Here is a 16,304-nt window from a genome sequence, read left to right as displayed (position 1 = left end):
AAGCAATACTCAATTAATACAAATTTGTATAGAATTATTAACTTGTATATCAACCTTTAGTTAAGTTAAACTTCAATAGTGAGGACAAATAAGTTTTGAAACTAATATAACTAATAAGTAAAAATCTCAAGAAAAATTTTCATCCAAAAAATTGGCCGACTTAAAAATACAAAAATTGTTCAAATTCTATGAACCAACAATGTTTTCAAAAAGAATTTTGGAAAAAATGTTATGTCCAAACGGAAGCTTAAAAATTATGACCAATATTTTGATTATTAGGTTTAGGACAAAACAACGCTGTCTAATAGAATTTCCGTCGCTATTACATTTCATCTCCTTTGCCTTTTTAAACAGCATTTAGTAGCTCTATGTCATTTCAACTTCCATCCAAAATCTTTTTGAGGGAATCCCACCAAGGCACCAACTTTAGTAGTCACTTGGTTTGCCTAATCTAGTCTTCTGTCTTTTTCGTGATTTTATCCTCCCCTCCGTCCATTTGAGTCGCTTTACTCTCTCTTTTATTTATAACTACAGTAAATTAATTCGCGCTTTGCTTTCGGTCGAAAAAGAAAATGTTAAAGAGGATGATAATTTTAATTTATTATATTTTTAGTTTTGATTTACTAAAAAAACCGACAACTGATAAATATAAGTGCCAATAATTTAAAGAAAAACTAATACGTCCCATTGCTATCCTACTAGATATTTTGTACGTTTTACATATCAACTTGCATATTTCTCTTGTTAGAAATGAAATAAAAAAGAAAATAAATAAATGGCACTCGTACAAGGGAAGACGTAGATAAGAAAAAGCCCAAACTCAAAATAAAAAATTATACTCTATATGAAAGTAATTTAACATATTTAGAGACCTTGAGTTTTAAGTAATAAATAAGAAGTTTGAGAAAATTCTTTATATCTCTAAATACTTAGTTTTGGTATAATAAGTTATTTGAATATTCCTTTTTAAGATAATTTTATGTTTTTAGTTTCTATTTAAAAAATAAAGTAAAAAAGGCAAAAAGAAAATTATGTGGTCAAGATGTAACGGTCTAACAGATGCAATTTTTCTTTTCTTTCTCATTTCTTCCTCCCTTTTCCTGATTTTTCTTTTTTATTTTTTTGGTTTTTCCTTTCTCTTTTTTTTTCCCCTCTTTTTTATTGGATCTCATCTCTTATCCAATTTAACGCAACAAATGCTTTTGTTACTCAGGTAATCATCATTCTAAATTCTGAATCTTTTTCGAAATAGATTCAAGTCTACCTTAAAATTCGAGAAGATCATATATCGATATAGGAGAAAGCTTTACACCTCATGCAAATATTCATGTGCCTTTTAATGAGAAAGCAACTAAATCAGCAGAAAAATCATTAGTTTCTGTTCGCATAATTTAATCAAAAAGAAGAATTCTATATGGAAAATTTTACCAACTTGTTATGTCTATTCTCGCCACAATATTTAGTAGTCTTAATTTATTTGTGTGTATAAATAAAATTTTAGCATTTTATAATGAGAATAACCAAATGAAAGGGAAAAATAAAGCGCAAAAACCAAAAAAAAAAAAAGAAAAAAGAAGAAGACAAATATGAATGTTGGCAAAACAAAGGTGCCACTAAACGTGTGACAGAACTTGATCCATCGTTGCATCTCCAGTATATGAACCATACTAGTGAAATTGGTTAAAAAAGAATGTGCGAAAATTAAACTACAATCATTCGGAGTAATAGCACACAAACAAACTATTTTGATCTTATAATTAATCACAAGTAGATATTCCGAAATAAAAGTTAAACCTCTTACCTACATTTTCAAACTAAGAGTACCTCTTTAGTCTTTACATAGTTTTGTCTTTACATAGTTTTCCCAAGCAGAATCAAAAAGTGCATATAAAAATAACCACACCTAATTCTCCATTGAATGCAAAGAAAGACCATAACCGTATATTCATATTCCGGAAATCTTCAGCAAGCTAGCACCAAAAACGAAAGAAAGATTTCATGTGTTCACAATGAAGAAGATATTTATAATATAATACTAAATTGGTCTTCACCTATAAATGACATTAATTTAGTCTGTTATTGTAGTTAATTCAATAGAAAAAGCAGAAGATAGGGGAGGTGGACAGGTTTATAACTGATAAAATAGAAATATATGTTTAAGAGTATTTAAGATGTGTCTTTTGGTTATTTAATATATAGCATATAAAAGGAAAAAATAGGGAGAAATGCCAAAAATTTGAGAAAAAAGGTAAATGAGATCCCTAGCTAAAAGAGAGGTGACACCTCACTTTTCTATTGTTATATATATATATATATATATATATATATATATATATATATATATATATGTCCCTAGTTTGATCGGATAACTTTATCCATTAAAAATTCGATAGATGAAAAAAAAGTTACAAATTCTTTTTGCCTCTTTTGAAATTTAAACCTAAACCTCACTTAATTAACAACTATTTCACATCTTTAAGTGCTTTGAGTCGCTATCCCTAGCTCAAAAAGCACCACAATTTCCCTAATAGAAGAAATACAAATTACACTTTCTCCCTCTTCTTTTTCTTCTCGATTAGTTAGATGGTTAATGTTAGCCATAAGCAGCACGCAAGATATTGAAAGGATGAGGAAATTTCTAAGTTTTGTCAATTGTTTAATATAAAAGTTTAAAATACTGTTACAAAGAAACATACAATCATATAGACGATGTGAACTTTCTACTGTCGATATAAATGGCTTGGTCGGAAGGAATTTTTTTACATCAACTAGGAAACATTTGAATAAACGAGATTTTGTGTGCAAACAGGAAAAAAGTCTAGCATAGTTTTATCTTTTAGACACTGTAGCATAGGTGCGTGTGATTTATGACAAGATTATCTAACAACCCTCAATTTGACTCATTGAGTGCAATGAAAGGGAAAACGATAGCACTAATACGAGAATCCATAAACAAAGAGTCTGAAAGAGGAATATCAACAAGGGGGAGAATGATGAAAAGGTGAAAGCAGTGGGGAACTCAGAAACAACTTAAAAGCTGAGGGACCACCATTCCCCTTTACTTTATAATGAAGAGTTGCTTTCAGAGCCCAAAAAAAATGTGGCTTTCATATTAAAATGGAGTACGTTGGTAAACATCGCCGAGGAAAAATTGATTGATTCTTTTGAGTCTAGTCTAATCCAACATAAAATAATATCGGATATTTTAAATTCAATTTAACTTTCTAAGTAGCAATAACTCTTGTTAAACATTCATCCAGCTCGAGTTTCAAATAATTATCATTTCGACGAATTGAATTTATTTTATTTTTAAATATTTGACATTTTACAAATACAAGAAATCATATAATTACACATTTCCTCAAATCTATCCTTCTTCGATCAGTATAGTGTTTTTGATTCAAGCGAAAGACAAGGTGTGGTCAAGACTATTGAACATAATTTTTAAGATATTATGGTTTTGAGGGAGTACTAGGAAATCCTCGGTTTAAAATGTGGATTTCCAGAAAAAGAAAAGCAAAGTGGTGGGGCCGACTAATTCTAATTAATGGGAGGTTGCCGTTAGAATCCAATGATTGTAGTCCATCTTTCACCATTAAACAAAAGATCTTATAAGGTCTTCCGCCTCCATGTTCACAGTTCCACTCTCACCTTAAAAAATCGAAAAAGGGGATAAAACAAAATATATAAAAAACACCAAGTCGCTTGGCTTGAGTTTTATAGAGGAAGATTTAAATATTTTGTAAAGAGACAAACAATGGATGTTTTCTCACATGGCCTGTTAGTGCTTGCTTAGTCAATTATGTTAGCAAATGTGATTGCTTATGAGTGCTAATTTTATAGTACAATGATGTGTACACTCATGTGCCAAAGTGCTCGGAGGTGACAATGTCAACTGTGCCTCCACAAACCACTTAAAACACAAACAACAAGTTGAAGGAAAGAAAAGGAAAGCAGGTTTAGCATTAGTTCAAGCAATCCCCATCAAAGTGTCATACTACTATCATTTTCTGGGCCAACAATAGCTCTTGCATGCATTCACAAAATAAATTAGCAATGAATATCAAAAGCAAGTCATGCATTCAAGAAAGGCTCCAAAATTACCTAATAACATAGACAAAGTTGCTCCCGTTTGGCTATAAAATTTGGGAGTTTTTTTTTTCAAAAAACCAAAAACACCTCGAGTATTTTTTGAAAATTTTGACACAAACTTAAATTCTTTTCAAGTAAGATGCATGTCCAAAAACAATTTCAACTTTCAAAAATCATTTTTCAACTCATCTTCAAAAACTCAGTTTTTTCAAGTTTAAACCAAATATGTGTCCTAACCTTGCCAAAGTGTTCTGCAACTTAAGTGGTCAAGTCACATATTTATACACAAGACCTGAGTTTCGAAGCCATTGTACAATGAGGAAAACATAAGAGCTAGGGGATAAAAAAAATCTCTTCAAGCAAATACTAATATATATATATATATATATATATATATATATATATATAACTGATATGGGCAGTGACAACAATAGCAATCGATCATGAACGCAGGGTTATAGCCTTCCATGGCCAATGTAAAAATCAACCATCATATGGTTTGGTGGATTTGTTAGATTTCCTCTTTATCACAACAATCCAGGTAATCACTTCCAACAATAGGGCGATTGCTCCTAACACCACTAGTATACCAATATATGCAGATCTCCACTTAGTTGCGGGATCTAGTATGTCAAGACCTTTGAACACATTTATCAAGCTGAGGACAAGCATTGTATAGCCAACTCCATGATGGTAGATATTCCAGTAAAATCTGTACTTATTGTCCTTCTTGGGCCTCAGTAACAAGGCAAAAACCTATAAACAAACGCAAAACCAGCACATCGACAAGAAATCAACTCAACAATTGTTATCCCAAGTATTTAGCTTTTCAAAGATTGTCTATCTAAGGTGCATATAACTGGGTTCTGAAAAATAAAGATAACTTGAGTAGCATAAACGAAATAACGAATGCTAAAGATAATGACTCGGGACTAAGGAACCAAGAAGCATTACCTGCAATGTTGCGAGAGAGAAGAGTGCAATCCCAATATTACGATGGGTATTATATGTGATACCCTTTGATTCACTTCCAAGCTTAAGACCCGTTGCCCAGCCAGCAACCCCGATAATATAAGCAGAACACTGGCAAGAAACATGAAGATAAAACCAAGCTGGATCTGCAGACTCGAAAGTTCTCAAGTACCTAGCTATGATGATCCCTATTGGAAACAGAATACCCCAACTAATAGCATTAAGGATTCCATGGATCTGCAGTAAGAATTAGAGAATTTTTTAGACGCTCCAGCAAATGGATCAACCATCAACTAAATAATGATCCTAAAAATCATATAATAGTCCACAAATTGCAATGGAAAGAAATAGGGATGAGATGATTTTCAATCTTTTCTACTATGTAATCTGCTATTTTATTTTTTGGATAAAATGAATGTTTTGGTCTGTAATTCTTCAAAATATACTACCAATTCGACCAAAAAACACTTTTTTTTCCTTTTAACAATTTAACTTCAGTTGAATATAGATTAACAGCTAGTAGTTGTTTCAAGATTCCCTATGAACACCAATATACGATTTCTGAGCCTAAAATCTTTGTTGAAACCCTTAAATCTTGTTCCACAAATACTACATACTTGGATACTCCCTAAACATAAAAGGGCAAAAATAGAAAAAGAATTAACAAAAACACCCATAAACAATACTGTATTTGCTCAAAAATTCAAAGATTTGACCATTTTAGTTCCCACCCGTTAAGCCAAATTTAACGCATAGATTAACAAACCTTTAAAACTAATATAAGAGTCAAAGCAGGGTCTAAAAGAACTCACATTTTTTCTCTTGACCTTTGAATCGCCAGAAGCACCGCTTTTGCTTTCACCGCTCAATAAATCAAGGGTTCCTTTAGAATTCAAATTACCGGGCTGAAAATCATGCTTAGCTGGAAAGCCATTAGAAACAGAGGGTCCCACCTGCCACACATGATTCAACGTCGTTTTGCCCTTTTCCGGCAGCACAAGCGTCGCGAACAACCGCATCAACCCGCCGGAGAACTCCGCCGCGGACACTTTCACATCGAACCACAACTTTGACGACTCCTTAATCGAAGTATAACTCGAAATATCATACGCCTTAACCACCATTTCGCCTTTGGAATTTTTAAACGCAAACAAAGTTTGGGCCCCGACCATGCCCGTATCCTTTGGGTTAATAGCCCACGCAATCCACCCGTCGGGTTTGTCCGGCGGAGCAACAAAGGCAACATCAAGAGTGGAGTTTTCAGCATTGTATGTCCAATGGAGGAACGATTTGAGTGCCGGAAGATCGCTGCAACGAGTATAAACCTTGTTGTTGGTGAATTTCTGTGACGAACATGTTTGGGATAGTGAAGGAGAGATTAGTAAAGAAGCAATCACGAGAAAAACGGGGAAGGGAATGGGCGGCGACGACATCGGAACCGTTTTCTATTTACGGCCGTAGGTGTAGGGGTTTCTGTAACGGACAAGATTCCGGCGACTGTGGGAAAAATATATATTCAGAGAGAAGTGAGAGACAGCTAAGGAGAGTATGGGAATCTCCAAATTTGGAAGGTTATAAATATTTTTCCGAAGTAAAGGTTTTTTAACCCTACAGGTGTACACTTTCTAACTTTGTGTATACGCTGTTAATTTCTTTTCCCTTTTAATAAAAACTTTGTCATTAACGAAAAGGGAGTAAATACAAATTGAATCCAGCACAAATGGTAAACTTTCACTTAGATTCATGTGATTATATTTGTTTAATTTGATTCCCAATTTGAGCATGAAAATTTAAAAAAACTCCCTAAACAATACAAAGAAACAACTAAATATCTAAATATTTTCCATAAATGTAATATTTTAAATTTATTATTGATACATCTAGAGATAAGTTTTTTTCTAAAAATATATCATTTTATACTTATTTGTAACTAGACATTGCAGCATGTTCCATCTACTCGAGGTTTATGTTTTTTAAGATGTACTTTTTCTGTCAACCTTAATATATGGAGTAATTATTTAGTATTTGTTTAAAGGTTTAACTTATTCAAAATTTTAGACAATTCATGCAGGTAAAAGGAAAATATGAAAATAAGCAATTAGGTAATGAGAAATGGAGAAGACTAAAGAAAGACCTAACAACGTTGCTAGTGTATCGGATAACAGGATAATTTTTCAGTACTTTACATATAGAAATCAATGTGACAATTACAAATATTAATTGTAAAAGTGAGAATCAATACGAATATCTAGCGATTATGTCAAACCAAAGACAGCCATTAAGAATATTGCATATTTACTGTTGAATATTGTATATCGTGCTTAAGAATCCCAATACTTAAGAAAATTTCTAGTGTCACGCGACTCAACACTTAAGTCAATTGATTGTTTATTTTTTTTTAACTCCTTTTAGCTTTTTGCTACTTTAACGAAGTTAGGAAATAAAGTAATTGTGGTGCTGCGCGGAGATAATAAATTATTAAGAAAAAAAAGTTCAAGTTTGTCTCTTTCGAAATTGTTCATTGTTCGCTCGTTAGATTTTTTATCAATTTAAAATTTTATTATCAACAAATCGTCTCATATTTGCTTTTATCGTTAATGGAGCTCCAACAAAGAATGAACAGACTCTACATGTCTATATTCTTAAAAAAAAAAAAAGAATTTATATTTATTTTTCAACTTTTGATTAACGTTTAAAAGTACCCTCAAAGTGAAGCTTCGTTGGGAGCGAGGGCCAAATAAAAAAAAATGGACTCTTTCCTAAATGCAGATGTAAGATTAGATCAAAAATTTTATAATCAAAATTCCAAATAGTTACATATAAACCTGATGAAGTAGCTAAACTATGATTCTTTACAACTGCCAAAAATTGATTCAATTTCTACACGAGAGTATTAAAATACCGTTCATTTGTTTTCTTTCTTCGTAACACCTCTAACTTTTTTAATCCAGAGAAAAAAAAACTCTAACTTGACATCTAATTAAAAATAAAGATGAATTTCTTCTAATTTTATTCGCGAACTATAAATCAATCGTTACTCCGTCATCCTAATTCAATTTTTATCCTTCACTGTTAAACTAATTTTCAGTCAAATAGTATATCAACAATTATTCTTTTTCAGAATATATACAACTCATTATTATCTCAGTGAAAAAGAAATTGCAAGACCAATTTCAGTTTAACCAAGAAACTTTAAATGACATCATGAACAAACAAATCGAACATGAATTATTTTCTATGCGGAAGAAATACCATGAAATTCTATCATAGCAATGGTATGACTACAGAAAGAAGGATCTTTACAAAATGTAAAAATGAAAGTTGGACAAGATCCATCCTACCTAATTAGACAACAATCACATTTGCTTCTCAAAGTGTGATATTTATCATTCCATATTGAACATTGTGAGCAATATAACATGAACACAAGCATTAGATAAATCAACAATTAGAAATGCACCGAGCTCTAGCACTAAATAAAGAAAATAGATTTTCGACCTAATTTAACTATTAACCTCAAAGTTAACTCATAACATAAGGATTATGCAATATCATATAAAAGATGACAACAACTTATATTTTTAAACTAACGTGGGACACCTAAAATTTTTATACTTATTATAACTTATTTAAGGTCAGTATCAAAGTAAATTACCAAAATCTAGGAATATGAGTAAATGACATGCTAAAACAGCAATGAACAACGGGGTAGGTACGCTGCAAGATTATTAGCTTGAACTCCTTAGAGAAGCCCAATGTGGGAAGAAAAAAAAGAAGATAAAGCTAGCGTTTGGCCATAAGAAAAGCTCAAACTAAGATGTTTCATTCTTTGAACTCTAAGTAGGCGTTTGCACATAAGAATTGTAAAATTTCAAAAAATAGTGAAAAAAAATTTCAAGTGAAAAGAGTATTTGAAATTTAGAGTTGTGTTTGGACATAAATTTCAGTTTGGCTTGTTTTTAAAGTTTTGTGAATGATTTGAGTGAAAATTTTGAAAAATAACTTTTTGGAGTTTTTCAAATTTTCGAAAATTTTCAAAATGCATCTTCAAGTGAAAAATTGAAATTTTAGGTCATCTCCAACCTTGCCCCAATCCCTTATAATGGGGGAAATATTTGGGGGAATTTAGCTCCAACCCTCCCCCATTTTTGTCCCCAAAATGGGGGATGAATAGTGTTCCCTCAAATATGGGGTACACTATTCATCTCCCCCATTACTATTCATCACTTTTTTATTATTATTTTATTATTTAATTTATTAATTTATCTCTTTATATATACCTAATTATGTTTATGTAATGTATTTATAATATTAAGATTATATCTTAACTTTGGTGTATAATTTTGATAAATTAATTTTCGTGCATTTATTATTTTTATGTAGAATTGGCAGTAGATGAAAATCAACGATTTCAAGAATTTTTATTTCGACATAGAAGAATTAAGGACAAAGATGCTCATTTTGCACTTCGTAATGCATTAATAGATCATTTATGGGAGAGTACTAGAGGTTGAAGTTGAATATTTATCTAGTATTCCAAATGAATTTTATCGTTGTGTAATATGTATTTAATTAATCTTGTATCACAATGATTTCACTTTTATTTGAATTATTAGTTAATCTATAATAATTGCTTACAAATTATATTATTTAAAATTGGCAAAATACATAAGTTACCCCCTAAACTATACACCAAATCCCTATTACACACTTTCTGGACACGAAAATTATCTTACACACTCAACCTTTTCAGAGTGTGTCTAATACACACCTCTTTTGTTAAGTGGTTCGCGCGTGCTTAACAAGAAAAACCGAGCACGTAAAATTTGTAAAGATTTTTTGAAATCCATATTTTAGTTCCACGTGCCAAATAATAGTAGTAATATTTTCCTTATTTCCATTTTTATCAAATTCAAAAAGCTGCCAAGCTACCCTTTTATCTCGGTCTTCCCCGACCTACCAGGGCAACCCCCCTCCCCTCCGGTCTTCCCCAAACTCCCCTCCTGTTTAGTTCTTCCTCTGCAATTTACAAAACCCACTAAAACTCATGTTAAAGAATTTAATAAAGGTATTGTAATTTTTCTTTAAATTGCCCTTCCAAACTTTTCGTGCTTCATTTTCAATCATTAAAACCCATATAAACATCTAATCTTTACATAATAATTTTTTGTATTTCATGAGAACGACTGAAATTATAAAATCCCCAACTCAATTTCGTCATATAAAGAAAGATTTGAGATTTTATTCGCACTGAAGTTGTTTAATTTATGAAAACGAAAATCTGACTTTGATTTGCTTTGTTTGGTTGTGTTACGAGACCTGAAAATGGAGAAAGAAAATGCGGAACAGAGGAGTTACAATTTTAGTTTAATCTCTTCCATTCTTGGTCTTGAGTTTGTTATAAAAACTGAATTTGCGTGAAGGTTAAGAAGCGACGATAATGGCTTTTTTCGGTGGTGTCAACGGTGGCGGAAGGCAAAAGAAGATGGAGATGTTAGAGGATTCTTTAAATTGGGGGTATAAAAGTAATTTTAAATATTTTTTTAAAAAAAATAATAATGACGAGTGTCATCATCCTATTAGTGGGTGACATTACACATATTTTTCTAAACTAGTCAAGAAAAAAGAGGTGTGTATTAGACACACTCTGAAAAGGTTGAGTGTGTAAGATAATTTTCGTGCTCAGAAAGTGTGTAATAGGGATTTGGTGCATAGTATAGGGGGTAACTTATGTATTTTGCCTTTAAAATTTTATGGAATTGTTTTAATTATGGAAATTACAAATTAATAAAAATAAAAGATGGAATTTGTTTAATGGAAATTAAAAAATGAAATTGAAATGAAAGATAATAATATAATATAGAAGAGAGAGAAGAATATAAAAAAGTTTGGGGAAAAAATGGGAGAATGGTTTGAGTAAGTTGTCCCCAAAATGGGGAAATCTCCATTTTGGAGACCAAAAATGGGATAAAGGTTGGAGATGCCCTTATGAACAAACCCTCACTTCGAAAAAAAGTAAAAAAAACTTGTATTTCCAAACGGATATGAGCTTATCCTACTATTCTTTGATAAAAAAAAATTAAACCGGATGTCTCTTCTTCTACTTTTTTTTTTCTTCTGTCGAAAGAGAAATAAAGAAACTAAAGAAAACTAGCTAGAAATCATGCGAGAATAAAACCTCAGCAACATCACCCTCAGGCCGCAACACACGAAGAAAAGCAAGAAAGCAGATTCGCATGCCATTCAAAACAATAGAAAGCTGATGTTTAACTTTTGAGAAATTTTCATGAAGTGCTCATGCATCCCAAAAGAATTATCCAATAAATACACATGATAAAAGTATTACACGATATACCTATTTACAAAACACCCATCATGTATTTATGTTATGTATATTTGGGATATACAATTTGCATTTTGTATACCTTAGTGGCATACAATATGGTGATTCACCTATTTATCATATTTTGTATACCTCTCTCTGTCACGACCCAAACCGAAGGGGCCGTGACGGGCACCCGGTGCCTTACTCAACCGAGTACCAACGTAACATATCTTTCTTATCATACTATCATAGGTAAATGGGACAGAAAACCCGTCATGAGATAACAAGAATAAAACACAAGGGAATACTCAACATATGACGACCCAACATGATATACAAACTTATACATGTGACATACAGGCATATAAGGCCGACATGACCATTTGTAAACTCAAAATATAGGCCGACAAGGCCATACAAGTATTCATACACCTGACATCTGTCTACAAGCCTCTAAGAGTACATAAAATTATAAAGGTCGGGACAGGGCCCCACTTTACCAATCAATATATATCCAAAGCATACTGACCAAATAGGCAATTCCGGAGGAAGTGGAGTGCACCAACACCTTCCGCTGAGCTGATAGCCTACTTGGAGGACTATCACCTATCAATCGGGACCTGCGGGCATGAAATGCAGAGTCCCCAGGCAAAAGGAACGTCAGTACGAATAAAGTACCGAGTATGTAAGGTAGGAAAACATAAATAAGAATAGTATTGTAAAGAGAGATAGAGGAGATACAACTTGTAATATCTGAGTGCCTCTAGGAGCTCCTGACATGAAATGCATAATACATAAACTTTTAAAAACATACTCCTTTGTGGGCATCATCTTCATCATATCGTACCCGGCCTCAAAGAGGACTCGGTAAAAACGTACCCGGCCATCATAAGGCTCGGTAGAATCGTATCCGGCCACGTGGAGCTCGGTAAACCCAACTGATCAGTGGTTGCACAATAAGTGTCGTACCCGGTCGGCTATAGAGCAGCTCGGTAGAGTAAAATAGATACTATATATAATGCATGCTGGACTCATGGAATCACGTTCTAAACATTTCGGAGTGACGTAAGGTCGTTGCACCTTCGATTAACATTATGTACATCCATACCATCAATATGAACCTCAGTAGGATTTAAGGATCATACATACTTGCTTAGAATAACATTATAAGGAAAGAACAACATGGGCAACCTTAGTTGCTAGGTGAAGATCCGTTATGAAATAGCATATCGTTTATGTTCATTTCATTTTAGATCATGCCAAAAGAAAGAATGAACTGCCTTAACATACCTTTGAAATCTTCTATCCAATCTTCAGGCAAGCTCAATGTGATCTTCTTACGTCTATAATGAGTAAATCGACTTCGTCGTCATCATATAAGCATTGTAATTCTCATATTTGGAAACCAATATTCTACAAGAAAATGAACAACACCTCCCATATTTGTACTACATCCCATATGTTACCAAAAGTCACCAAACAACCCAAACAACAATAATATAATTCACAATAAACTCTCTGATTTGTTCAACAACCATTTTGAGCGGCAAGCTCGATTTACCATTAACAAAATATGGATTGAATTCAATTACTTTTCCATGAATCTACCTACAACATATATAACATCATACTTATGCTTACCATATCATTTTTAACCTAAAACATCATAAGCATAATCTTCAAATATAGTTCACACACCTAGCACCTTAACCTTTATTGTCAACATCTTATTTTTCATGTTATCTTCTTCAATGCACTGAATTAGCACATAGATAAGCTTAACAACAGCAGCCACAACATAATAAAACTATTTATAATAATTTCCAGCCACAACAAACCATATATATAGCCTCAATACAGCCCACAAAAAAGATAATGATTCCTTATGCCATGTCAATTATTATCTTGTAGATTTTCACTCAAACAACTCAACCAACACATGCTTGACCTTAAGCACAACCAAGAACATGATTTACTTAACTTATGAAGTAGATATAACTTGAAATCCCCAGCTGGTATAGCTCACAACAACCCTCAATCACACCACAACACTATAGGAGTTGTATTCTCTTTTTGAATCAACTTTTGTGTTCATGTTGGTGTGTAAATACTTGTATTTCGCCTTGAAACTCTAATATACATGAAGGAGGTACTGATTATTATCTTAATAATAAATAACAACACAAAATCTAAGGTTACTTACCTTTGAATAAACCTCTAAAATAGCCACAAGATGAAGAACTATGATCTAGCAAGCACCACGGGATTTCTAGCATTGGATTCATGTTTTTATCTTAGGTTTTTACCCTAGAATCATGGAGGATTCCTTGGAGAGCATTTAGGAGGGTTTAGGAACTGTTGTGGATGAGAAAAATGAGTTAAAACGACATATAAATGACTTAAATACAAGCTGAAGTTTAAACCGACCTTGTGGGTCCCATGGGAGCTGCTTGCGCAGTCTCGCAAAAACCCGAATATCTCTCTAGTACGATGTCGTATCGATGAACGGTTTAATACGTTGGAAACTAAACTCATAGATATTCAATTTGATATGTATATCATCCCTTGATTCTAAGTATATTAGGAGAAAAGTGGAGCTACATTTGATCTAAATTTCAGCACATTATGAATGCAACTTGTGATGACCTTTGCCAACTTTTATTCCACAACTCGCTTGACTTAAAAACATAACACACGAATAATATCATACGACTAAAATAACTCATAACTTAACCTCTTCATCATGTTAATCACCCTAGTCTCACCCCAAAAGTATATGTTATAACATTCCAAACTTGTCGACTTTCGACGAAACTTATTTTCTTCAATTCGTTTAGTGTCTAAGCTTTCCAACCCTTTTGGTACTTGATATTCATGATCTTAAATATTTGTAACCTCCAAGATAATATAATGAACTTACGTTATGTACTTTCAAAAACAATCTCATTTCCGAGCTTATATCAATTGGCTTACGACGTTCTCTCGCGTACGAAAACATGGGATGTAACACTCTTTCCATTAATGCAAAAATTATGTTTTCTCATGATCTGCAATAACATAAGTGTCATGATCCATCCCTGGGTAGCGGGACACAATGCTCAAATATCATTGTTGTAGTCAAGCAAATCTTCGCTTCATATATGTAACGACCCGATCGGCCGGTTTGAGCATTGGCAATTTGTTCAGTAGTTTGAGGTCTTGAGTATCTTCATATGATTTATTATGACTTGTGCTTCATAGATTTTGGCTTCGGGCGATTTTGGATTGATTTGAAAGAATTATTCTCAACTAGGAAGTTTAAGTTGGAAAACTTGACCGGAGTTTAACTTTTATGTAGACGACTCCAGAAAGTTATTTTGATGGTCGCAATATCTTCGTAAGGCGATTTTGGACTTGGGTGTATGCCAGGGATTTGCATGTTTCTAGAAGGTTTTGGCACTAATTGGTGAAAGTTGGCAATTTGAAAGTTTTGAAAGTTCATAGATTTAACTGAAAGATGACTTTGATGATATAGGGTTTGGATTATTGTTCTAGAAGTTGGAATAGGTTCTTTATGTCACTTGGAACTTGTAAGTAAAATTTGGGTTCATTCCGAATTGGTTAGGCATGAATCAGATGCTTGGTTCGAAGTTTGAAGTTCATGAACTTAAGAGATTGATCTTTATCAACGATTCATGATTTTGTTGTTGTTATGTGGGATTTAAGGCCCGTATTATATTTTGAGACTTATTGGTATGTTCGTACGAGGTCCCGAAAGGCTCGGGTAATTTTCGGATAAGTTTGGGTTGTGTTGCGCTCATTTTTTATGTTCCGCTGCCATTTCTTCAAGCATAAGTAGTACCAGATTAATCAAATGAGCTCCAAATTTTGTTTTGATTGAAGTGTTAGATCTGTATCGTAATTACAGAGCCATAGCAAAAAATATTATCAAATTGGACATCGTATAAGGGGGTTATGCTCATTTTAGTGTCAGAGAAGAAAGTTGGTGCTGGTGTTTCGCAGATGCGAAGCAGGGTCCGCATCTGCAACCTTGCAGAAGAGAAAAATGTTCTGCAAAAGCGGAAATGACAACTTTTGTAATGACCCAGCCGGTCTTTTTAAGTATTTTTGCTATGATTCCCTAATTTATGCTTCCTCTATGTTATATTGCGATTATGTGACTTGTCGGGGTGCTTGGCTTTGGGTTCGGGAGAATTTCGGAGTGAAAGGGGACACATAGTCCCTAAGTTGGAGGTTTAAGTTGTAAGAGTTGACCGTAGTTTGACTTTTTGTGTAGATGATCCTGGAATAGAGTTTTGACAGTTTCAATAGCTCTGTATGGTGATTTTAGAAATAGGAGCATGTCCGGATTTGTATTTGGAGGTTTGTAGGTCGTTTCGGCATGAATTGGCAAAAGTTAGAAAGTTGAAAGATTTGAAAGTTTGACCGGAAGTTGATTTTATTGATATATGGGTCGGATCTCAATTCCGAAAGTTAGAACATGTCCATAATGTCATTTATGGCTTGTGTAAAAAATTTAAAGTCAATCAGATTTGTTTTGGTATGAATCGGCATTAGTTTTGAAATTCGGAAGTTCATAAGTTTCTTAGGCTTGGATCGATGCGTGATTCATGGTTCTGTTGTTGTTTGATGTGATTTGACGCATCGAGCATGTTCGTATGATATTTTAGGACTTGTTGGTATGTTTGGTTGAGGTTCCGGGGACCTCGGGGGTGATTCGGATCAAGTTTGGCTTCATTTTTGGCTTTGTGAGATTGCTGGTTTTCCGAGTCTGGTTTCCTCTTATAAAATTGCAAAAGAGGGGCCACGATCGCGAAGCTTTAAGACTGGCTGGCATGAAATTGTTCTATACGATGGCGAGATGGTTTACGCGATCACGAAACTTGGAAGGATAGTGAATCTCGAACACGTGAGT

The 16,304-nt window shown here is 33.3% G+C and overlaps 1 protein-coding gene across 1 annotated transcript; it reads right to left on the bottom strand.

The window, feature by feature from the left end:
• Positions 1 to 4,547: 4,547 nt before the first annotated feature.
• Positions 4,548 to 6,619, bottom strand: LOC104231394 (cytochrome b561 and DOMON domain-containing protein At3g25290-like). Its single transcript, XM_009784383.2, has 3 exons — positions 5,877 to 6,619; positions 5,047 to 5,301; positions 4,548 to 4,848 (listed from the first exon to the last, which is right to left on the bottom strand). Exons 1-3 carry the CDS (start codon positions 6,495 to 6,497, stop codon positions 4,576 to 4,578), a joined length of 1,149 nt encoding a protein of 382 aa, XP_009782685.1. The 5' UTR covers positions 6,498 to 6,619; the 3' UTR covers positions 4,548 to 4,575.
• Positions 6,620 to 16,304: the final 9,685 nt, after the last annotated feature.

This window comes from Nicotiana sylvestris, chromosome 9, assembly GCF_000393655.2.
Source record: "Nicotiana sylvestris chromosome 9, ASM39365v2, whole genome shotgun sequence".
Classification (NCBI taxonomy): domain Eukaryota; kingdom Viridiplantae; phylum Streptophyta; class Magnoliopsida; order Solanales; family Solanaceae; genus Nicotiana; species Nicotiana sylvestris.
This window is presented reverse-complemented; position numbering and strand designations above follow the sequence as displayed.

What these genes read in the sequence shown, in the direction of transcription:
- LOC104231394 (XM_009784383.2), bottom strand. Translation starts at nt 6,497, where the DNA reads ATGTCGTCGCCGCCCATTCCCTTCCCCGTTTTTCTCGTGATTGCTTCT. An exon ending in CAAAGGTCAAGAGAAAAAAT is followed by an intron (nt 5,302 to 5,876) that starts GTGAGTTCTTTT and finishes TTCTTACTGCAG; the next exon opens with ATCCATGGAATCCTTAATGC. An exon ending in TCTCTCTCGCAACATTGCAG is followed by an intron (nt 4,849 to 5,046) that starts GTAATGCTTCTT and finishes GTTTGTTTATAG; the next exon opens with GTTTTTGCCTTGTTACTGAG.